The 21,487-nt window shown below is 65.6% G+C and overlaps 1 protein-coding gene across 1 annotated transcript in view; it reads right to left on the bottom strand.

Annotated features, from left to right (window-relative positions):
• The window catches only part of LOC140386597 (rho guanine nucleotide exchange factor 11-like), a 64,304-nt gene that overhangs the window by 11,117 nt on the left and 31,700 nt on the right, over nucleotides 1-21,487 (bottom strand). The window contains exons 8-10 of the mRNA XM_072469069.1: nucleotides 20,860-20,936; nucleotides 19,756-19,947; nucleotides 4,015-4,308 (exon numbers count right to left, since the gene is read on the bottom strand). Of these exons, the coding sequence (XP_072325170.1) occupies nucleotides 4,015-4,308; nucleotides 19,756-19,947; nucleotides 20,860-20,936 (563 nt within the window). The remainder of the gene's footprint in view (nucleotides 1-4,014; nucleotides 4,309-19,755; nucleotides 19,948-20,859; nucleotides 20,937-21,487) is intronic.

Genomic DNA, 21,487 nt, shown 5'->3' on the forward strand with positions numbered 1-21,487 from the left:
GAAGAGTGGTGAAGTGGTAGTAGGAGTAGTAGAGAAACTATCTTGTCCAGGAATACAGTTTATCTTGGGTAATGATATAGCTGGATCGCAGGTGGGAGTGATGCCTACTGTGGTTGATAAGCCAGTGGAAATTCAGACAACTGAAGTGTTGAAGGACGAATATCCTGGGATTTTTCCGGATTGTGTAGTAACAAGGTCGCAAAGTCACAGGTTAAGACAAGAGGAGAAATCAAAGAGTGAAGATGAAGTTGAAGTGCAAATATCAGAAACGATTTTTGATCAAATGGCTGAAAAAGAACAAGAACAGGTGGAGGATGAGGCGGATATTTTTAGTTCAGGAAAATTGGCGGAGTTACAACAGAAAGATTTAGAAATAAAACGCCTGTATCGGAAAGCATACACGGAAGAGGAATCCGAGTGTATACTAGAGTGGTATTACCGTAAAAGTGATGTCTTGATCAGAAAATAGAGACCTGTACATATGCAGGCAGATGAAAAGTGGGCAGAAGTTCATCAAGTAGTATTGCCAGTAGGGTATAGAAAGGAGGTGTTGCGAGTTGCACATGAGGGACCAGTGGGAGGTCATTTGGGAGAAAGGAAAACTCAAGCTAAAATCCAGAAGCATTTTTATTGGCCTGGACTACATAAAGATGTAGTTAAATTTTGTCAATCATGTCACACATGTCAAGTGATAGGGAAACCTCAAGCAATGATAAAATCGGCGCCCTTAATACCCATTCCAGCATTCGAGGAACCTTTTACAAGGGCCCTAATTGATTGCATAGGACCGCTTCCTAAAACGAAAAGTGGGAATCAATATCTTTTGACTATAATAGATGTGTCTACTAGGTTTCCAGAGATCATACCAGTACGCAATATTACAGCTAAAAAGATTGTCGAGGAGTTACTTGAATTCTTTACTAGATACGGACTACCCTCATAAATACAATCGGATCAAGGATCAAATTTTACCTCAAGGTTATTCAAAGAAGTTATAGATAGCTTAGGAATAAAACAATTTAAATCAACTGCGTACCATCCAGAATCGCAGGGAGCGTTAGAAAGGTGCCATCAGACATTAAAGACAATGTTGAGGGTGTATTGTCACGATTATCCAGAGGATTGGGATGAAGGAATTCCATTTGTACTGTTTGCAATTAGGGATGCACCTAATGAGTCAACAAAATTCAGTCCTTTTTAACAAATTTTTGGTCATGAGGTAAGAGGACCACTTAAACTGATTAAGGAAAAATTGGTGGGTGAGAAATTGGAAATTACATTATTGGATTATGTGTCAAATTTTAGGGAACGATTAAATAGAGCAGGTGAATTGGCTAGACAACATTTAAAAGTTGCACAACATGTGATGAAATGGGTAGCGGACAAGAAATCCAAAGTTCGTAGTTTTGCCAGTGGGGATAAAGTTTTAGCATTGTTACCAGTGGTAGGTGAACCTTTAAAAGTAAGGTTTTGTGGACCTTATCAGATTGAAAGGAAATTAAGTGAGGTGAATTATGTGGTAAAAATGTCAGGTAGAAGGAAAATTCACCGAGTGTGTCATGTGAATATGCTGAAAAGGTACTTTGAAAGGGAAGGAGAGAAGAAGGAGGAGGTTTTAATGATTCTAACTCAAAGTGACGAACCAAATCCAGATGACTCTCAATTTGAAATACCTCAAATTAAATTGGAAAATGAGGATGTTCTTAAAAATTGGGATAAATTGTTGAGTTACCTTCCAGAGGAAAAACAAACTGACCTGAAAGAGTTATTGATATCACATGGGCAAGTTTGTAGAGATAAATTGGGAAGTATTAAAATGGCTATACATGATGTAGATGTGGGAAATGCTGTTCCCGTCAAACAACATCCATATAGACTTAACCCTTTAAAATTGGCACAGGTTAACAAAGAGATTGAGAGTATGCTTAAAAATGGCATAATTAGGGCAGCACGGTGGCGCAGTGGGTTAGCTCTGCTGCATCACGGCGGCGAGGTTCCAGGTTCGATCCCGGCTTTGGGTCACTGTCCGTGTGGAGTTTGCACATTCTCCCCATGTTTGTGTGGGTTTCGCCCCCACAACCCAAAAGATGTGCAGGAAAGGTGGATTGGCCACGTGAAATTGCACCTTAATTGGAAATATGAATTGGGTACTATAAATTTTTTTAAAATGGCATAATTGAAGTGGGTTACAGCCAATGGAGCTCACCCATAGTCATGGTACCTAAACCAGACGGTACCCAACGGTTGTGTGTGGACTATAGAAAGGTTAGTGCAGTTACAAGAATGGACTCTTATCCTATCTCACGTTTGGAGGATTGCATTGAGAAAGTGGGACAATCAGCTTTATTTCCAAATTGGATTTACTTAAAGGTTACTGGCAAGTACCTTTATCTGAAAGGGCGAAGGAGATTTCAGCTTTTGTGATTCCAGATGGTATGTGCCAATTCAAAGTTATGCCGTTTGGCATGAAAAACACCCCAGCCACATTTCAACGGTTAACTAACAAAGTCGTTTCAGGATTACCCAGTTGTGCGGTATACTTCGACGATCTGGTAATTTGCAGCCAGACATGGACATTTAAAACATCTGATGGAGTTATTCAATCGACTTCAGGAAGCGGGTTTGGTGGTAAGCCTAGCCAAAAGTGAATTTGGAAAAGCCCAAGTCACTTTCCTTGGCCATACAATCGGACAGGGTCGACTGGTCCCACGGGACGTGAAACCAACAGTTATTGAGGAGTTTCCGATGCCCTCAAGACGAAGGGAAATAATGCGATTTCTTGGCATGAGTGGATTTGACCGAACATTTGTACATACGTTTTGAAGCGTGATTGCTCCACTGATGGACTTGCTGAAGAAATGTCGAAATGTCAGTGGACAGTGGAGTTTCAACAGCCATTTGACTGCCTGAAAGCTGTGATAACCAATGCTCCTGTGTTGGAGAATTGCAAGGGACTATAGGATCAGATTGAACTAAAGTGTCTGACTTTAATGAGACATGCCGAGGCGTAGAGAAATCTTCTTGTTCAAAGAGACTGTCAATCAAGAGGGATTCCAGTTGGAGGAAGAACAACAACAAGAAATGGACTATATTATTATACCTGTTTGTGGGTGTTGTTTTTTGAAATGAAAAAGTATATGTACTGTGTGCATTTCTTAAAGGATAGTGAAAAGGTGAAAAATGAAACCATCTTGAAGTTGATGGTTTATTTTATTTTCTTGGGTGTCATGTGAGAGTACCTTTAAGAAATGGGTGTATTTATCGAATACCTGTAGTGGGTGTACTTTTAAGAAATGGGTGTTTATTACTGCAGTGATGTCAGAGTGTGGGTGGAGCTGGGCTGTCTGTCAGCTTTTAGTTTCGCTTTGAGAGAAGCTTGGGTGTGTCTGTGTTTGTTTGATTTAGTTTCAGTGTTGGAGCTGCAGTCAGCCACAGAAGGCGTAATGGTGATCTCTCTGCCATGTAAAGATTATCTCGTGATCATTTGGTGAATTCAGATGATAACTGTTCTCAGTAGTGAATGTAAACCTGATGTGCTTCTGTTAAAAGTTTTTAAAAAAAAAAAGTCTTATGGATGTTAAAAGGATTACTTAAGTATTACTTAGAATGTTGTATTCTTTGGGGGTTGTATTTGAATTGTTGGTTATCAGATGTTCACTGTGTTTTAAAAAGGTTAACTTGAGTTCATAGAATAAACATTGCTTTGCTTTAAAAATTACTGTTAGGATGTCTGCTGCACCACACCTGTAGAGTGGGCCGTGTGCTCCCCATACCACAATCTATTAAAAGTTGTGCGTCAGGTGAACTCCATGGTACACTTTGGGGTTCTCGACACCTTGGCCCATAATGACTGTCTCGCTTGCAACAGCGTCCTGGTGATTTCACCTTCAATTCCTGAAAACCTTCAGACAACACAGAGGACTGGGACCTCAATGCAGGCCCTTTCAAACTTCACTGAGTTCCTTGTGATCTGTTCCCTAACTCCCCGCCATTCCTCTCAACCGGGTTCCTTACCTGTCACTTTGACCTGTCCCTCCTGCTCGTTGTCATCTCCCTGTCCCTCAGTTGACTCCTCTGCTTTCTCGGTTCCATCCCTCTCGTGGCCGCTTTCCCCTTTGTCCAGAGCTTCCTGCACTCCCTCCACCGGAGACGGCTCCTTCTCTCTCTCCTCTGTCCCTCCTTCCTGCTGGTTACCGTTCGCCTCACCAGCTCTGCTGCCAGGGCCCGGGCCACCCTCGCTCGCTGGCTGGGCGCAGGGCTCCGTGGAGATTCTCTTACCACTGTTGAGCACTCGCTTCATTGTGTGAACTGCGGAAAAATGGAAGAGCATCAGGAGAGCTTGGATCAAAGGACTTCGGACTGGAGAGGACCCATCTGCACACAACATGTAACCGAGCTGGCTCCAAGCAGCAGTGTCTCACTAGGACTGGGGGAGAGAGATAGAGAGAGAAGTGGAGGAAAAATGAGGGAGAGCATGCGAGTGAGGCAGGAAGGGCGCGCGAGTGAGGCAGGAAGGGCGCCCGAGTGAGGCAGGGAGGGCGCCCGAGTGTGGCAGGGAGGGCGCCCGAGTGTGGCAGGGAGGGCGCCCGAGTGTGGCAGGGAGGGCGCCCGAGTGTGGCAGGGAGGGCGCCCGAGTGTGGCAGGGAGGGCGCCCGAGTGTGGCAGGGAGGGCGCCCGAGTGTGGCAGGGAGGGCGCCCGAGTGTGGCAGGGAGGGCGCCCGAGTGTGGCAGGGAGGGCGCCCGAGTGTGGCAGGGAGGGCGCCCGAGTGTGGCAGGGAGGGCGCCCGAGTGTGGCAGGGAGGGCGCCCGAGTGTGGCAGGGAGGGCGCCCGAGTGAGGCAGGGAGGGCGCCCGAGTGCGGCAGGGAGGGCGCCCCAGTGCGGCAGGGAGGGCGCCCCAGTGCGGCAGGGAGGGCGCCCGAGTGCGGCAGGGAGGGCGCCCGAGTGCGGCAGGGAGTGCGCCCGAGTGCGGCAGGGAGAGCGCCCGAGTGCGGCAGGGAGAGCGCCCGAGTGCGGCAGGGAGAGCGCCCGAGTGCGGCAGGGAGAGCGCCCGAGTGCGGCAGGGAGAGCGCCCGAGTGCGGCAGGGAGAGCGCCCGAGTGCGGCAGGGAGAGCGCCCGAGTGCGGCAGGGAGAGCGCCCGAGTGCGGCAGGGAGAGCGCCCGAGTGCGGCAGGGAGAGCGCCCGAGTGCGGCAGGGAGAGCGCCCGAGTGCGGCAGGGAGAGCGCCCGAGTGCGGCAGGGAGGGCGCCCGAGTGCGGCAGGGAGGGCGCCCGAGTGAGGCAGGGAGGGCGCCCGAGTGCGGCAGGGAGGGCGCCCCAGTGCGGCAGGGAGGGCGCCCCAGTGCGGCAGGGAGGGCGCCCGAGTGCGGCAGGGAGGGCGCCCGAGTGCGGCAGGGAGTGCGCCCGAGTGCGGCAGGGAGAGCGCCCGAGTGCGGCAGGGAGAGCGCCCGAGTGCGGCAGGGAGAGCGCCCGAGTGCGGCAGGGAGAGCGCCCGAGTGCGGCAGGGAGAGCGCCCGAGTGCGGCAGGGAGAGCGCCCGAGTGCGGCAGGGAGAGCGCCCGAGTGCGGCAGGGAGAGCGCCCGAGTGCGGCAGGGAGAGCGCCCGAGTGCGGCAGGGAGAGCGCCCGAGTGCGGCAGGGAGAGCGCCCGAGTGCGGCAGGGAGAGCGCCCGAGTGCGGCAGGGAGAGCGCCCGAGTGCGGCAGGGAGAGCGCCCGAGTGCGGCAGGGAGAGCGCCCGAGTGCGGCAGGGAGAGCGCCCGAGTGCGGCAGGGAGTGCGCCCGAGTGCGGCAGGGAGAGCGCCCGAGTGCGGCAGGGAGAGCGCCCGAGTGCGGCAGGGAGAGCGCCCGAGTGCGGCAGGGAGAGCGCCCGAGTGCGGCAGGGAGAGCGCCCGAGTGCGGCAGGGAGAGCGCCCGAGTGCGGCAGGGAGAGCGCCCGAGTGCGGCAGGGAGAGCGCCCGAGTGCGGCAGGGAGAGCGCCCGAGTGCGGCAGGGAGAGCGCCCGAGTGCGGCAGGGAGAGCGCCCGAGTGCGGCAGGGAGAGCGCCCGAGTGCGGCAGGGAGAGCGCCCGAGTGCGGCAGGGAGAGCGCCCGAGTGCGGCAGGGAGAGCGCCCGAGTGCGGCAGGGAGGGCGCCCGAGTGCGGCAGGGAGGGCGCCCGAGTGCGGCAGGGAGGGCGCCCGAGTGCGGCAGGGAGGGCGCCCGAGTGCGGCAGGGAGGGCGCCCGAGTGCGGCAGGGAGGGCGCCCGAGTGCGGCAGGGAGGGCGCCCGAGTGCGGCAGGGAGGGCGCCCGAGTGCGGCAGGGAGGGCGCCCGAGTGCGGCAGGGAGGGCGGCCGAGTGCGGCAGGGAGGGCGCCCGAGTGCGGCAGGGAGGGCGCCCGAGTGCGGCAGGGAGGGCGCCCCAGTGCGGCAGGGAGGGCGCCCCAGTGCGGCAGGGAGGGCGCCCCAGTGCGGCAGGGAGGGCGCCCCAGTGCGGCAGGGAGGGCGCCCCAGTGCGGCAGGGAGGGCGCCCCAGTACGGCAGGGAGGGCGCCCCAGTGCGGCAGGGAGGGCGCCCCAGTGCGGCAGGGAGGGCGCCCGAGTGCGGCAGGGAGGGCGCCCCAGTACGGCAGGGAGGGCGCCCCAGTGCGGCAGGGAGGGCGCCCGAGTGCGGCAGGGAGGGCGCCCGAGTGCGGCAGGGAGGGCGCCCGAGTGCGGCAGGGAGGGCGCCCGAGTGCGGCAGGGAGGGCGCCCGTGCGGCAGGGAGGGCGCCCGAGTGCGGCAGGGAGAGCGCCCGAGTGCGGCAGGGAGAGCGCCCGAGTGCGGCAGGGAGAGCGCCCGAGTGCGGCAGGGAGAGCGCCCGAGTGCGGCAGGGAGAGCGCCCGAGTGCGGCAGGGAGAGCGCCCGAGTGCGGCAGGGAGAGCGCCCGAGTGCGGCAGGGAGAGCGCACGAGTGCGGCAGGGAGAGCGCCCGAGTGCGGCAGGGAGAGCGCCCGAGTGCGGCAGGGAGAGCGCCCGAGTGCGGCAGGGAGAGCGCCCGAGTGCGGCAGGGAGGGCGCCCGAGTGCGGCAGGGAGGGCGCCCGAGTGCGGCAGGGAGGGCGCCCGAGTGCGGCAGGGAGGGCGCCCGAGTGCGGCAGGGAGGGCGCCCGAGTGCGGCAGGGAGGGCGCCCGAGTGCGGCAGGGAGGGCGCCCGAGTGCGGCAGGGAGGGCGCCCGAGTGCGGCAGGGAGGGCGCCCGAGTGCGGCAGGGAGGGCGCCCGAGTGCGGCAGGGAGGGCGCCCGAGTGCGGCAGGGAGGGCGCCCGAGTGCGGCAGGGAGGGCGCCCGAGTGCGGCAGGGAGGGCGCCCCAGTGCGGCAGGGAGGGCGCCCCAGTGCGGCAGGGAGGGCGCCCCAGTGCGGCAGGGAGGGCGCCCGAGTGCGGCAGGGAGAGCGGCCGAGTGCGGCAGGGAGAGCGCCCGAGTGCGGCAGGGAGACCGCCCGAGTGCGGCAGGGAGAGCGCCCGAGTGCGGCAGGGAGATAGCCCGAGTGCGGCAGGGAGAGCGCCCGAGTGCGGCAGGGAGAGCGCCCGAGTGCGGCAGGGAGAGCGCCCGAGTGCGGCAGGGAGAGCGCCCGAGTGCGGCAGGGAGAGCGCCCGAGTGCGGCAGGGAGAGCGCCCGAGTGCGGCAGGGAGAGCGCCCGAGTGCGGCAGGGAGAGCGCCCGAGTGCGGCAGGGAGAGCGCCCGAGTGCGGCAGGGAGAGCGCCCGAGTGCGGCAGGGAGAGCGCCCGAGTGCGGCAGGGAGAGCGCCCGAGTGCGGCAGGGAGAGCGCCCGAGTGCGGCAGGGAGAGCGGCCGAGTGCGGCAGGGAGAGCGGCCGAGTGCGGCAGGGAGAGCGCGCGAGTGCGGCAGGGAGAGCGCCCGAGTGCGGCAGGGAGAGCGCCCGAGTGCGGCAGGGAGAGCGCCCGAGTGCGGCAGGGAGAGCGCCCGAGTGCGGCAGGCAGAGCGCCCGAGTGCGGCAGGGAGAGCGCCCGAGTGCGGCAGGGAGAGCGCCCGAGTTCGGCAGGGAGAGCGCTCGGGTGTGGCAGGGAGAGCGCCCGAGTGTGGCAGGGAGAGCGCCCGAGTGTGGCAGGGAGAGAGAGAGCGAGTGTGGCAGGGAGAGAGAGAGAGCGAGTGTGGCAGGGAGAGAGAGAGAGCGAGTGTGGCAGGGAGAGCGCCCGAGTGTGGCAGGGAGAGCGCCCGCGTGTGGCAGGGAGAGCGCCCGAGTGTGGCAGGGAGAGCGCCCGAGTGTGGCAGGGAGAGCGCCCGAGTGTGGCAGGGAGAGCGCCCGAGTGTGGCAGGGAGAGCGCCCGAGTGTGGCAGGGAGAGCGCCCGAGTGTGGCAGGGAGAGCGCCCGAGTGTGGCAGGGAGAGCGCCCGAGTGTGGCAGGGAGAGCGCCCGAGTGTGGCAGGGAGAGCGCCCGAGTGTGGCAGGGAGAGCGCCCGAGTGTGGCAGGGAGAGCGCCCGAGTGTGGCAGGGAGAGCGCCCGGGTGTGGCAGGGAGAGCGCCCGAGTGTGGCAGGGAGAGCGCCCGAGTGCGGCAGGGAGAGCGCCCGAGTGCGGCAGGGAGGGCGCCCGTGCGGCAGGGAGAGCGCCCGAGTGCGGCAGGGAGAGCGCCCGAGTGCGGCAGGGAGAGCGCCCGAGTGCGGCAGGGAGAGCGCCCGAGTGCGGCAGGGAGAGCGCCCGAGTGCGGCAGGGAGAGCGCCCGAGTGCGGCAGGGAGAGCGCCCGAGTGCGGCAGGGAGAGCGCCCGAGTGCGGCAGGGAGAGCGCCCGAGTGCGGCAGGGAGAGCGCACGAGTGCGGCAGGGAGAGCGCCCGAGTGCGGCAGGGAGAGCGCCCGAGTGCGGCAGGGAGAGCGCCCGAGTGCGGCAGGGAGAGCGCCCGAGTGCGGCAGGGAGAGCGCCCGAGTGCGGCAGGGAGGGCGCCCGAGTGCGGCAGGGAGGGCGCCCGAGTGCGGCAGGGAGGGCGCCCGAGTGCGGCAGGGAGGGCGCCCGAGTGCGGCAGGGAGGGCGCCCGAGTGCGGCAGGGAGGGCGCCCGAGTGCGGCAGGGAGGGCGCCCGAGTGCGGCAGGGAGGGCGCCCGAGTGCGGCAGGGAGGGCGCCCGAGTGCGGCAGGGAGGGCGCCCGAGTGCGGCAGGGAGGGCGCCCGAGTGCGGCAGGGAGGGCGCCCGAGTGCGGCAGGGAGGGCGCCCGAGTGCGGCAGGGAGGGCGCCCCAGTGCGGCAGGGAGGGCGCCCCAGTGCGGCAGGGAGGGCGCCCCAGTGCGGCAGGGAGGGCGCCCGAGTGCGGCAGGGAGAGCGGCCGAGTGCGGCAGGGAGAGCGCCCGAGTGCGGCAGGGAGACCGCCCGAGTGCGGCAGGGAGAGCGCCCGAGTGCGGCAGGGAGATAGCCCGAGTGCGGCAGGGAGAGCGCCCGAGTGCGGCAGGGAGAGCGCCCGAGTGCGGCAGGGAGAGCGCCCGAGTGCGGCAGGGAGAGCGCCCGAGTGCGGCAGGGAGAGCGCCCGAGTGCGGCAGGGAGAGCGCCCGAGTGCGGCAGGGAGAGCGCCCGAGTGCGGCAGGGAGAGCGCCCGAGTGCGGCAGGGAGAGCGCCCGAGTGCGGCAGGGAGAGCGCCCGAGTGCGGCAGGGAGAGCGCCCGAGTGCGGCAGGGAGAGCGCCCGAGTGCGGCAGGGAGAGCGCCCGAGTGCGGCAGGGAGAGCGGCCGAGTGCGGCAGGGAGAGCGGCCGAGTGCGGCAGGGAGAGCGCGCGAGTGCGGCAGGGAGAGCGCCCGAGTGCGGCAGGGAGAGCGCCCGAGTGCGGCAGGGAGAGCGCCCGAGTGCGGCAGGGAGAGCGCCCGAGTGCGGCAGGCAGAGCGCCCGAGTGCGGCAGGGAGAGCGCCCGAGTGCGGCAGGGAGAGCGCCCGAGTTCGGCAGGGAGAGCGCTCGGGTGTGGCAGGGAGAGCGCCCGAGTGTGGCAGGGAGAGCGCCCGAGTGTGGCAGGGAGAGAGAGAGCGAGTGTGGCAGGGAGAGAGAGAGAGCGAGTGTGGCAGGGAGAGAGAGAGAGCGAGTGTGGCAGGGAGAGCGCCCGAGTGTGGCAGGGAGAGCGCCCGCGTGTGGCAGGGAGAGCGCCCGAGTGTGGCAGGGAGAGCGCCCGAGTGTGGCAGGGAGAGCGCCCGAGTGTGGCAGGGAGAGCGCCCGAGTGTGGCAGGGAGAGCGCCCGAGTGTGGCAGGGAGAGCGCCCGAGTGTGGCAGGGAGAGCGCCCGAGTGTGGCAGGGAGAGCGCCCGAGTGTGGCAGGGAGAGCGCCCGAGTGTGGCAGGGAGAGCGCCCGAGTGTGGCAGGGAGAGCGCCCGAGTGTGGCAGGGAGAGCGCCCGAGTGTGGCAGGGAGAGCGCCCGAGTGTGGCAGGGAGAGCGCCCGAGTGTGGCAGGGAGAGCGCCCGAGTGTGGCAGGGAGAGCGCCCGAGTGTGGCAGGGAGAGCGCCCGAGTGTGGCAGGGAGAGCGCCCGAGTGTGGCAGGGAGAGCGCCCGAGTGTGGCAGGGATAGCGCCCGAGTGTGGCAGGGAGAGCGCCCGAGTGTGGCAGGGAGAGTGCCCGAGTGTGGCAGGGAGAGCGCCCGAGTGTGGCAGGGAGAGAGAGAGCGAGTGTGGCAGGGAGAGCGCCCGAGTGTGGCAGGGAGAGCGCCCGAGTGTGGCAGGGAGAGCGCCCGAGTGTGGCAGGGAGAGCGCCCCAGTGTGGCAGGGAGAGAGAAAGCGAGTGTGGCAGGGAGAGCGCCCGAGTGTGGCAGGGAGAGCGCCCGAGTGTGGCAGGGAGAGAGAGAGCGAGTGTGGCAGGGAGAGCGCCCGAATGTGGCAGGGAGAGAGAGAGCGAGCGCGGCAGGGAGAGCGCCCGAGCGCGGCAGGGAGAGCGCCCGAGCGCGGCAGGGAGAGCGCCCGAGCGCGGCAGGGAGAGCGCCCGAGCGCGGCAGGGAGAGCGCCCGAGCGCGGCAGGGAGAGCGCCCGAGCGCGGCAGGGAGAGCGCCCGAGCGCGGCAGGGAGAGCGCCCGAGCGCGGCAGGGAGAGCGCCCGAGCGCGGCAGGGAGAGCGCCCGAGCGCGGCAGGGAGAGCGCCCGAGTGTGGCAGGGAGAGCGCCCCAGTGTGGCAGGGAGAGCGCCCCAGTGTGGCAGGGAGAGAGAAAGCGAGTGTGGCAGGGAATGCGCCCGAGTGTGGCAGGGAGAGCGCCCGAGTGTGGCAGGGAGAGAGAGAGCGAGTGTGGCAGGGAGAGCGCCCGAATGTGGCAGGGAGAGAGCGAGCGCGGCAGGGAGAGCGCCCGAGCGCGGCAGGGAGAGCGCCCGAGCGCGGCAGGGAGAGCGCCCGAGCGCGGCAGGGAGAGCGCCCGAGCGCGGCAGGGAGAGCGCCCGAGCGCGGCAGGGAGAGCGCCCGAGCGCGGCAGGGAGAGCGCCCGAGCGCGGCAGGGAGAGCGCCCGAGCGCGGCAGGGAGAGCGCCCGAGCGCGGCAGGGAGAGCGCCCGAGCGCGGCAGGGAGAGCGCCCGAGCGCGGCAGGGAGAGCGCCCGAGCGCGGCAGGGAGAGCGGCCGAGCGCGGCAGGGAGAGCGGCCGAGCGCGGCAGGGAGAGCGGCCGAGCGCGGCAGGGAGAGCGCCCGAGTGCGGCAGGGAGAGCGCCCGAGTGCGGCAGGGAGAGCGCCCGAGTGCGGCAGGGAGAGCGCCCGAGTGCGGCAGGGAGAGCGCCCGAGTGCGGCAGGGAGAGCGCCCGAGTGCGGCAGGGAGAGCGCCCGAGTGCGGCAGGGAGAGCGCCCGAGTGCGGCAGGGAGAGCGCCCGAGTTCGGCAGGGAGAGCGCCCGAGTTCGGCAGGGAGAGCGCCCGGGTGTGGCAGGGAGAGCGACCGAGTGTGGCAGGGAGAGCGCCCGAGTGTGGCAGGGAGAGAGAGAGCGAGTGTGGCAGGGAGAGAGAGAGCGAGTGTGGCAGGGAGAGCGCCCGAGTGTGGCAGGGAGAGCGCCCGTGTGTGGCAGGGAGAGCGCCCGAGTGTGGCAGGGAGAGCGCCCGAGTGTGGCAGGGAGAGTGCCAGAGTGTGGCAGGGAGAGCGCCCGAGTGTGGCAGGGAGAGCGCCCGAGTGTGGCAGGGAGAGCGCCCGAGTGTGGCAGGGAGAGCGCCCGAGTGTGGCAGGGAGAGCGCCCGAGTGTGGCAGGGAGAGAGAGAGCGAGTGTGGCAGGGAGAGCGCCCGAATGTGGCAGGGAGAGAGAGAGCGAGTGTGGCAGGGAGAGAGAGAGCGAGTGTGGCAGGGAGAGCGCCCGAGTGTGGCAGGGAGAGCGCCCGAGTGTGGCAGGGGGAGCGCCCGAGTGTGGCAGGGGGAGCGCCCGAGTGTGGCAGGGAGAGCGCCCGAGTGTGGCAGGGAGAGCGCCCGAGTGTGGCAGGGAGAGCGCCCGAGTGTGGCAGGGAGAGCGCCCGAGTGTGGCAGGGAGAGCGCCCGAGTGTGGCAGGGAGAGAGAGAGAGAGTGTGGCAGGGAGAACGCCCGAGTGTGGCAGGGAGAGCGCCCGAGTGTGGCAGGGAGAGAGAGAGCGAGTGTGGCAGGGAGAGCGCCCGAGTGTGGCAGGGAGAGCGCCCGAGTGTGGCAGGGAGAGCGCCCGTGTGTGGCAGGGAGAGCGCCCGAGTGTGGCAGGGAGAGCGCCCGAGTGTGGCAGGGAGAGAGAGAGCGAGTGTGGCAGGGAGAGCGCCCGAGTGTGGCAGGGAGAGCGCCCGAATGTGGCAGGGAGAGAGAGAGCGAGTGTGGCAGGGAGAGAGAGAGCGAGTGTGGCAGGGAGAGAGAGCAAGTGTGGCAGGGAGAGCGCCCGAGTGTGGCAGGGGGAGCGCCCGAGTGTGGCAGGGGGAGCACCCGAGTGTGGCAGGGGGAGCGCCCGAGTGTGGCAGGGGGAGCGCCCGAGTGTGGCAGGGAGAGGGCCCGACTGTGGCAGGGTGAGGGCCCGAGTGTGGCAGGGAGAGCGCCCGAGTGTGGCAGGGAGAGTGCCCGAGTGTGGCAGGGAGAGCGCCCGAGTGTGGCAGGGAGAGGGCCCGAGTGTGGCAGGGAGAGGGCCCGAGTGTGGCAGGGAGAGCGCCCCAGTGTGGCAGGGAGAGAGAAAGCGAGTGTGGCAGGGAGAGCGCCCGAGTGTGGCAGGGAGAGCGCCCGAGTGTGGCAGGGAGAGAGAGAGCGAGTGTGGCAGGGAGAGCGCCCGAATGTGGCAGGGAGAGAGAGAGCGAGCGCGGCAGGGAGAGCGCCCGAGCGCGGCAGGGAGAGCGCCTGAGCGCGGCAGGGAGAGCGCCCGAGCGCGGCAGGGAGAGCGCCCGAGCGCGGCAGGGAGAGCGCCCGAGCGCGGCAGGGAGAGCGCCCGAGCGCGGCAGGGAGAGCGCCCGAGCGTGGCAGGGAGAGCGCCCCAGTGTGGCAGGGAGAGAGAAAGCGAGTGTGGCAGGGAGAGCGCCCGAGTGTGGCAGGGAGAGCGCCCGAGTGTGGCAGGGAGAGAGAGAGCGAGTGTGGCAGGGAGAGCGCCCGAATGTGGCAGGGAGAGAGAGAGAGCGAGCGCGGCAGGGAGAGCGCCCGAGCGCGGCAGGGAGAGCGCCCGAGCGCGGCAGGGAGAGCGCCCGAGCGCGGCAGGGAGAGCGCCCGAGCGCGGCAGGGAGAGCGCCCGAGCGCGGCAGGGAGAGCGCCCGAGCGCGGCAGGGAGAGCGCCCGAGTGCGGCAGGGAGAGCGGCCGAGTGCGGCAGGGAGAGCGCCCGAGTGCGGCAGGGAGAGCGCCCGAGTGCGGCAGGGAGAGCGCCCGAGTGCGGCAGGGAGAGCGCCCGAGTGCGGCAGGGAGAGCGCCCGAGTGCGGCAGGGAGAGCGCCCGAGTGCGGCAGGGAGAGCGCCCGAGTGCGGCAGGGAGAGCGCCCGAGTGCGGCAGGGAGAGCGCCCGAGTGCGGCAGGGAGAGCGCCCGAGTGCGGCAGGGAGAGCGCCCGAGTGCGGCAGGGAGAGCGCCCGAGTGCGGCAGGGAGAGCGCCCGAGTGTGGCAGGGAGAGCGCCCGAGTGTGGCAGGGAGAGAGAGAGAGAGTGTGGCAGGGAGAACGCCCGAGTGTGGCAGGGAGAGCGCCCGAGTGTGGCACGGAGAGAGAGAGCGAGTGTGGCAGGGAGAGCGCCCGAGTGTGGCAGGGAGAGCGCCCGAGTGTGGCAGGGAGAGCGCCCGAGTGTGGCAGGGAGAGCGCCCGAGTGTGGCAGGGAGAGCGCCCGAGTGTGGCAGGGAGAGAGAGAGCGAGTGTGGCAGGGAGAGCGCCCGAGTGTGGCAGGGAGAGCGCCCGAATGTGGCAGGGAGAGAGAGAGCGAGTGTGGCAGGGAGAGAGAGAGCGAGTGTGGCAGGGAGAGAGAGCAAGTGTGGCAGGGAGAGCGCCCGAGTGCGGCAGGGAGAGCGCCCGAGTGCGGCAGGGAGAGCGCCCGAGTGCGGCAGGGAGAGCGCCCGAGTGCGGCAGGGAGAGCGCCCGAGTGCGGCAGGGAGAGCGCCCGAGTGCGGCAGGGAGTGCGCCCGAGTGCGGCAGGGAGAGCGCCCGAGTGCGGCAGGGAGAGCGCCCGAGTGCGGCAGGGAGAGCGCCCGAGTGCGGCAGGGAGAGCGCCCGAGTGCGGCAGGGAGAGCGCCCGAGTGCGGCAGGGAGAGCGCCCGAGTGCGGCAGGGAGAGCGCCCGAGTGCGGCAGGGAGAGCGCCCGAGTGCGGCAGGGAGAGCGCCCGAGTGCGGCAGGGAGAGCGCCCGAGTGCGGCAGGGAGAGCGCCCGAGTGCGGCAGGGAGAGCGCCCGAGTGCGGCAGGGAGAGCGCCCGAGTGTGGCAGGGAGAGCGCCCGAGTGTGGCAGGGAGAGCGCCCGAGTGTGGCAGGGAGAGAGAGAGCGAGTGTGGCAGGGAGAGCGCCCGAATGTGGCAGGGAGAGAGAGAGCGAGTGTGGCAGGGAGAGAGAGAGCGAGTGTGGCAGGGAGAGCGCCCGAGTGTGGCAGGGAGAGCGCCCGAGTGTGGCAGGGGGAGCGCCCGAGTGTGGCAGGGAGAGCGCCCGAGTGTGGCAGGGAGAGCGCCCGAGTGTGGCAGGGAGAGCGCCCGAGTGTGGCAGGGAGAGCGCCCGAGTGTGGCAGGGAGAGCGCCCGAGTGTGGCAGGGAGAGAGAGAGAGAGTGTGGCAGGGAGAACGCCCGAGTGTGGCAGGGAGAGCGCCCGAGTGTGGCAGGGAGAGCGCCCGAGTGTGGCAGGGAGAGAGAGAGCGAGTGTGGCAGGGAGAGCGCCCGAGTGTGGCAGGGAGAGCGCCCGAGTGTGGCAGGGAGAGTGCCCGTGTGTGGCAGGGAGAGCGCCCGAGTGTGGCAGGGAGAGCGCCCGAGTGTGGCAGGGAGAGAGAGAGCGAGTGTGGCAGGGAGAGCGCCCGAGTGTGGCAGGGAGAGCGCCCGAATGTGGCAGGGAGAGAGAGAGCGAGTGTGGCAAGGAGAGAGAGAGCGAGTGTGGCAGGGAGAGAGAGCAAGTGTGGCAGGGAGAGCGCCCGAGTGTGGCAGGGGGAGCGCCCGAGTGTGGCAGGGGGAGCACCCGAGTGTGGCAGGGGGAGCGCCCGAGTGTGGCAGGGGGAGCGCCCGAGTGTGGCAGGGAGAGGGCCCGACTGTGGCAGGGTGAGGGCCCGAGTGTGGCAGGGAGAGCGCCCGAGTGTGGCAGGGAGAGCGCCCGAGTGTGGCAGGGAGAGCGCCCGAGTGTGGCAGGGAGAGGGCCCGAGTGTGGCAGGGAGAGGGCCCGAGTGTGGCAGGGAGAGCGCCCGAGTGTGGCAGGGAGAGCGCCCCAGTGTGGCAGGGAGAGCGCCCCAGTGTGGCAGGGAGAGAGAAAGCGAGTGTGGCAGGGAGAGCGCCCGAGTGTGGCAGGGAGAGCGCCCGAGTGTGGCAGGGAGAGAGAGAGCGAGTGTGGCAGGGAGAGCGCCCGAATGTGGCAGGGAGAGAGAGAGCGAGCGCGGCAGGGAGAGCGCCCGAGCGCGGCAGGGAGAGCGCCCGAGCGCGGCAGGGAGAGCGCCCGAGCGCGGCAGGGAGAGCGCCCGAGCGCGGCAGGGAGAGCGCCCGAGCGCGGCAGGGAGAGCGCCCGAGCGCGGCAGGGAGAGCGCCCGAGCGCGGCAGGGAGAGCGCCCGAGCGTGGCAGGGAGAGCGCCCCAGTGTGGCAGGGAGAGAGAAAGCGAGTGTGGCAGGGAGAGCGCCCGAGTGTGGCAGGGAGAGCGCCCGAGTGTGGCAGGGAGAGAGAGAGCGAGTGTGGCAGGGAGAGCGCCCGAATGTGGCAGGGAGAGAGAGAGCGAGCGCGGCAGGGAGAGCGCCCGAGCGCGGCAGGGAGAGCGCCCGAGCGCGGCAGGGAGAGCGCCCGAGCGCGGCAGGGAGAGCGCCCGAGCGCGGCAGGGAGAGCGCCCGAGCGCGGCAGGGAGAGCGCCCGAGCGCGGCAGGGAGAGCGCCCGAGCGCGGCAGGGAGAGCGCCCGAGCGCGGCAGGGAGAGCGGCCGAGTGCGGCAGGGAGAGCGGCCGAGTGCGGCAGGGAGAGCGCCCGAGTGCGGCAGGGAGAGCGCCCGAGTGCGGCAGGGAGAGCGCCCGAGTGCGGCAGGGAGAGCGCCCGAGTGCGGCAGGGAGAGCGCCCGAGTGCGGCAGGGAGAGCGCCCGAGTGCGTCAGGGAGAGCGCCCGAGTGCGGCAGGGAGAGCGCCCGAGTGCGGCAGGGAGAGCGCCCGAGTGCGGCAGGGAGAGCGCCCGAGTGCGGCAGGGAGAGCGCCCGAGTGCGGCAGGGAGAGCGCCCGAGTGCGGCAGGGAGAGCGCCCGAGTGCGGCAGGGAGAGCGCCCGAGTGTGGCAGGGAGAGAGAGAGAGAGTGTGGCAGGGAGAACGCCCGAGTGTGGCAGGGAGAGCGTCCGAGTGTGGCAGGGAGAGAGAGAGCGAGTGTGGCAGGGAGAGCGCCCGAGTGTGGCAGGGAGAGCGCCCGAGTGTGGCAGGGAGAGCGCCCGAGTGTGGCAGGGAGAGCGCCCGAGTGTGGCAGGGAGAGCGCCCGAGTGTGGCAGGGAGAGCGCCCGAGTGTGGCAGGGAGAGAGAGAGCGAGTGTGGCAGGGAGAGCGCCCGAGTGTGGCAGGGAGAGCGCCCGAATGTGGCAGGGAGAGAGAGAGCGAGTGTGGCAGGGAGAGAGAGAGCGAGTGTGGCAGGGAGAGAGAGCAAGTGTGGCAGGGAGAGCGCCCGAGTGTGGCAGGGGGAGCGCCCGAGTGTGGCAGGGGGAGCGCCCGAGTGTGGCAGGGGGAGCGCCCGAGTGTGGCAGGGAGAGGGCCCGAGTGTGGCAGGGAGAGCGCCCGAGTGTGGCAGGGAGAGCGCCCGAGTGTGGCAGGGAGAGCGCCCGAGTGTGGCAGTGTGAGGGCCCGAGTGTGGCAGGGAGAGCGCCCGAGTGTGGCAGGGAGAGAGAGAGCGAGTGTGGCAGGGAGAGCGCCCGAATGTGGCAGGGAGAGAGAGAGCGAGTGTGGCAGGGAGAGAGAGAGCGAGTGTGGCAGGGAGAGCGCCCGAGTGTGGCAGGGAGAGCGCCCGAGTGTGGCAGGGGGAGCGCCCGAGTGTGGCAGGGGGAGCGCCCGAGTGTGGCAGGGAGAGCGCCCGAGTGTGGCAGGGAGAGCGCCCGAGTGTGGCAGGGAGAGCGCCCGAGTGTGGCAGGGAGAGCGCCCGAGTGTGGCAGGGAGAGAGAGAGAGAGTGTGGCAGGGAGAACGCCCAAGTGTGGCAGGGAGAGCGCCCGAGTGTGGCAGGGAGAGAGAGAGCGAGTGTGGCAGGGAGAGCGCCCGAGTGTGGCAGGGAGAGCGCCCGAGTGTGGCAGGGAGAGCGCCCGAGTGTGGCAGGGAGAGCGCCCGAGTGTGGCAGGGAGAGCGCCCGAGTGTGGCAGGGAGAGAGAGAGCGAGTGTGGCAGGGAGAGCGCCCGAGTGTGGCAGGGAGAGCGCCCGAGTGTGGCAGGGAGAGAGAGAGCGAGTGTGGCAGGGAGAGCGCCCGAGTGTGGCAGGGAGAGCGCCCGAATGTGGCAGGGAGAGAGAGAGCGAGTGTGGCAGGGAGAGAGAGAGCGAGTGTGGCAGGGAGAGAGAGAGCGAGTGTGGCAGGGAGAGAGAGCAAGTGTGGCAGGGGGAGCGCCCGAGTGTGGCAGGGGGAGCGCCCGAGTGTGGCAGGGGGAGCGCCCGAGTGTGGCAGGGGGAGCGCCCGAGTGTGGCAGGGGGAGCGCCCGAGTGTGGCAGGGGGAGCGCCCGAGTGTGGCAGGGGGAGCGCCCGAGTGTGGCAGGGGGAGCGCCCGAGTGTGGCAGGGAGAGGGCCCGAGTGTGGCAGGGAGAGGGCCCGAGTGTGGCAGGGAGAGCGCCCGAGTGTGGCAGGGAGAGCGCCCGAGTGTGGCAGGGAGAGCGCCCGAGTGTGGCAGGGAGAGCGCCCGAGTGTGGCAGGGAGAGGGCCCGAGTGTGGCAGGGAGAGCGCCCGAGTGCGGCAGGGAGAGCGCCCGAGTGTGGCAGGGAGAGAGCCCGAGTGTGGCAGGGAGAGCGCCCGAGTGTGGCAGGGAGAGCGCCCGAGTGTGGCAGGGAGAGTGGCGTCAGTGTGGGAAATGGCGCCTGTGTGGGGGAGCGCGCCTGTGTGGGAGAGCGCCCCTGTGTGGGAGAGCGCGGCTGTGTGGGAGAGTGCGCCCGTGTTTGAGAGTGCGCCCGTGTTTGAGAGTGCGCCCGTGTGGGAGAGCCGCCTGTGTGGGCGAGCCGCCTGTGTGGGAGAGTGCGCCCGTGTGGGAGAGTGCGCCCGTGTGGGAGAGTGCGCCCGTGTTTGAGAGTGCGCCCGTGTTTGAGAGTGCGCCCGTGTTTGAGAGTGCGCCCGTGTTTGAGAGTGCGCCCGTGTTTGAGAGTGCGCCCGTGTTTGAGAGTGCGCCCGTGTTTGAGAGTGCGCCCGTGTGGGAGAGCCGCCTGTGTGGGCGAGCCGCCTGTGTGGGAGAGTGCGCCCGTGTGGGAGAGTGCGCCCGTGTGGGAGAGTGCGCCCGTGTGGGAGAGTGCGCCCGTGTGGGAGAGTGCGCCCGTGTGGGAGTGCCCCCGTGCGTGAGTGCGCCCGTGTGTGAGTGCGCCCGTGTGTGAGTGCGCCCGTGTGCGAGTGCGCCCGTGTGTGAGTGCGCCCGCGTGTGAGTGCGCCCGTGTGTGAGTGCGCCCGTGTGGGAGAGCCGCCTGTGTGGGAGAGCCGCCTGTGTGGGAGAGCTGCCTGTGTGGGAGAGCCGCCTGTGTGGGAGAGCACCCGTGTGGGAGAACGCGGCTGCGTGGGAGAGCCGCCTGTGTGGGAGAGTGCGCCCGTGTATGAGTGCGCGCCCGTGTGGGAGAGTGCGCCTGTGTGGGAGAGCCGCCTGTGTGGGAGAGTGCGCCCGTGTGTGAGTGCGCGCCCGTGTGGGAGAGTGCGCCTGTGTGGGAGAGCCGCCTGTGTGGGAGAGCCGCCTGTGTGGGAGAGCACCCCTGTGTGGGAGAGCACCCCTGTGTGGGAGAGCCGCCTGTGTGGGAGAGCACCCCTGTGTGGGAGAGCACCCCTGTGTGGGAGAGCACCCCTGTGTGGGAGAGCACCCTTGTGTGGGAGAACGCGGCTGTGTGGGAGAACGTGGCTGTGTGGGAGAGTGCGCCTGTGTGGGAGAACGCGCCTGTGTGGGAGAACGCGCCTGTGTGAAAATGAATGTGCGTGAAAGTGAGTGTGTAAGAGGGAGTGTGTGTGTGTGTGTGTGAGCATGTGTCAGAGTGAGTTTGTGCGTGCGAGAGATCGAGAAAGTGAGTTGTGTGAGTGAGTGAACGTGCAGGAAATCATGCCTGGGGGCTCTCACCATCTTCCAATGCTTCGTCTGCGACATGCTCGGATGGCCCTGAGGACAATTTCATCAGATCAACATCAGTGGCCTTGAGGAGCTCCGTCAGTACTTGGCCCACACTCTGTCCTGGGATCTCTGTGGGAGGGTGGTCATCCACACTCAGCTCTGCAGTCCCACTGTCCTGTGATACACCGTCACTCTCCTTTGCTGTGAAGACAGGAAGACCTCATTGTTGCAGGTGGGTGAAGGCATGACTTTAGGATTCAGGATGTGTAAAATCCTCCCAACTCCCCTCGACTCAATATCGCATCACCCTCAACAATCCCCCCTTCCCACCCCAGCAACCAGCCCTCCCCACACCTAACCCCATCCAATCTCCTCGAACCCAATCCCAACCTCCAACCAACCCCCCCCAACATAACCCAACCTCCAGCTCAACACAACCCACACCTTCCATCAATTCCCCAACACAGAAATCAAAGCTACTGTAACCCCCGCCAACCAACACACTCCCCCCAACAAGTCCCAAAGCCCAACTCCATCACCAACCCCATTCCTCCAAACCCAACCCAGATCCGCAAAGCCCAAACCTCGAACTGTCCCTCGCCTCAAAGCGAAACACAGAACCCCTCCAACCCAACTACTTTCTCACCCTTCACCCCTCTCAGCTTGGGACTGTGAGCCCAGGCCCCAAAGCAAACAGCTATGTGAAACACTGCCAGTCTCATCAAATTTACAGCGTAGAGAGAGGCCATTTGGCCCATCGAGTCGGCACTAGCCCTCGGAAAGAGTACCCTACTTAAGCCCACGCGCCCACCCTATGCATACCTCCACCCTATCCCCGTAACCCCATCTAACCCTTTGGACACAAAGGGGCAGTTTAGCATGGCCAATGCACCTAACCCGCACTGTGGGAGGAAACTCACGCAGACATGGGGAGCAATTGAAAACTCCATACAGTCACCCGAGGCAACCCGGAATTGAACCCGGGTCCCTGGAGCAAGACCAACCCCACCATCCCTCCTCTCCCTCCACCCCCCCGCCCCTATCCACATCAAAATCCATTTGGGCTTCAGCCTGCCTTCGGGGCCTCTTCCTTCATCACCTTCCCTTTCTTACCATTGAAGTCAGAGTTGATTCTGTCACGAGTTGTGAAGCTGTTCTCCGAGTTGAGCATTGGCTCCCTGTAGGACATGCTGGGGTGGGGTTGGGGGGGCGAGACGAGAGTTAGAACAGACTTAAAAGCAGACTGACAGAGACACAAATCATTCAGCCCGACGGGTCAGTTCCACAGGAACAGGAGGCCATTCGGCCCCTTCATTCTACTGCTCAGGAACAGAAGACGACCATTCAGCCCCTCGAGCATTTGCTGGCTCTTTGGTAGTGTGATTTAACTCATTCCCCTGCTCTTTAGCTGCAGCATTGCAATTACAAAAAGTCCAATAGAGTTTTGGAAACGTGCAAAAGTGGTATGAGAAAACATTTTTTCTCACAACCAATGGTCGGATCTGGATGTGGTGGAGGCAGGTTTAGTCGAGATGTTCAAGAGGGCATTCGATTGAGTATTTGAAGAGAAACAATGCAACAAAGAGGAAGAGGCAGGGGAGTCACACTTGGAGGGCCAGAGCAGGAATGATGGGCCGGATGGCCTCCTCTGCACAGTTAAGAATTCTGTGACGTTCCTTGTGGATTGACTCCCACAGCCCTTTCAGACAGTGCATCCCAGATCACCATAACTGAGTGAACA

Source organism: Scyliorhinus torazame, chromosome 12 (genome assembly GCF_047496885.1).
Source record: "Scyliorhinus torazame isolate Kashiwa2021f chromosome 12, sScyTor2.1, whole genome shotgun sequence".
Classification (NCBI taxonomy): Eukaryota; Metazoa; Chordata; class Chondrichthyes; order Carcharhiniformes; family Scyliorhinidae; genus Scyliorhinus; species Scyliorhinus torazame.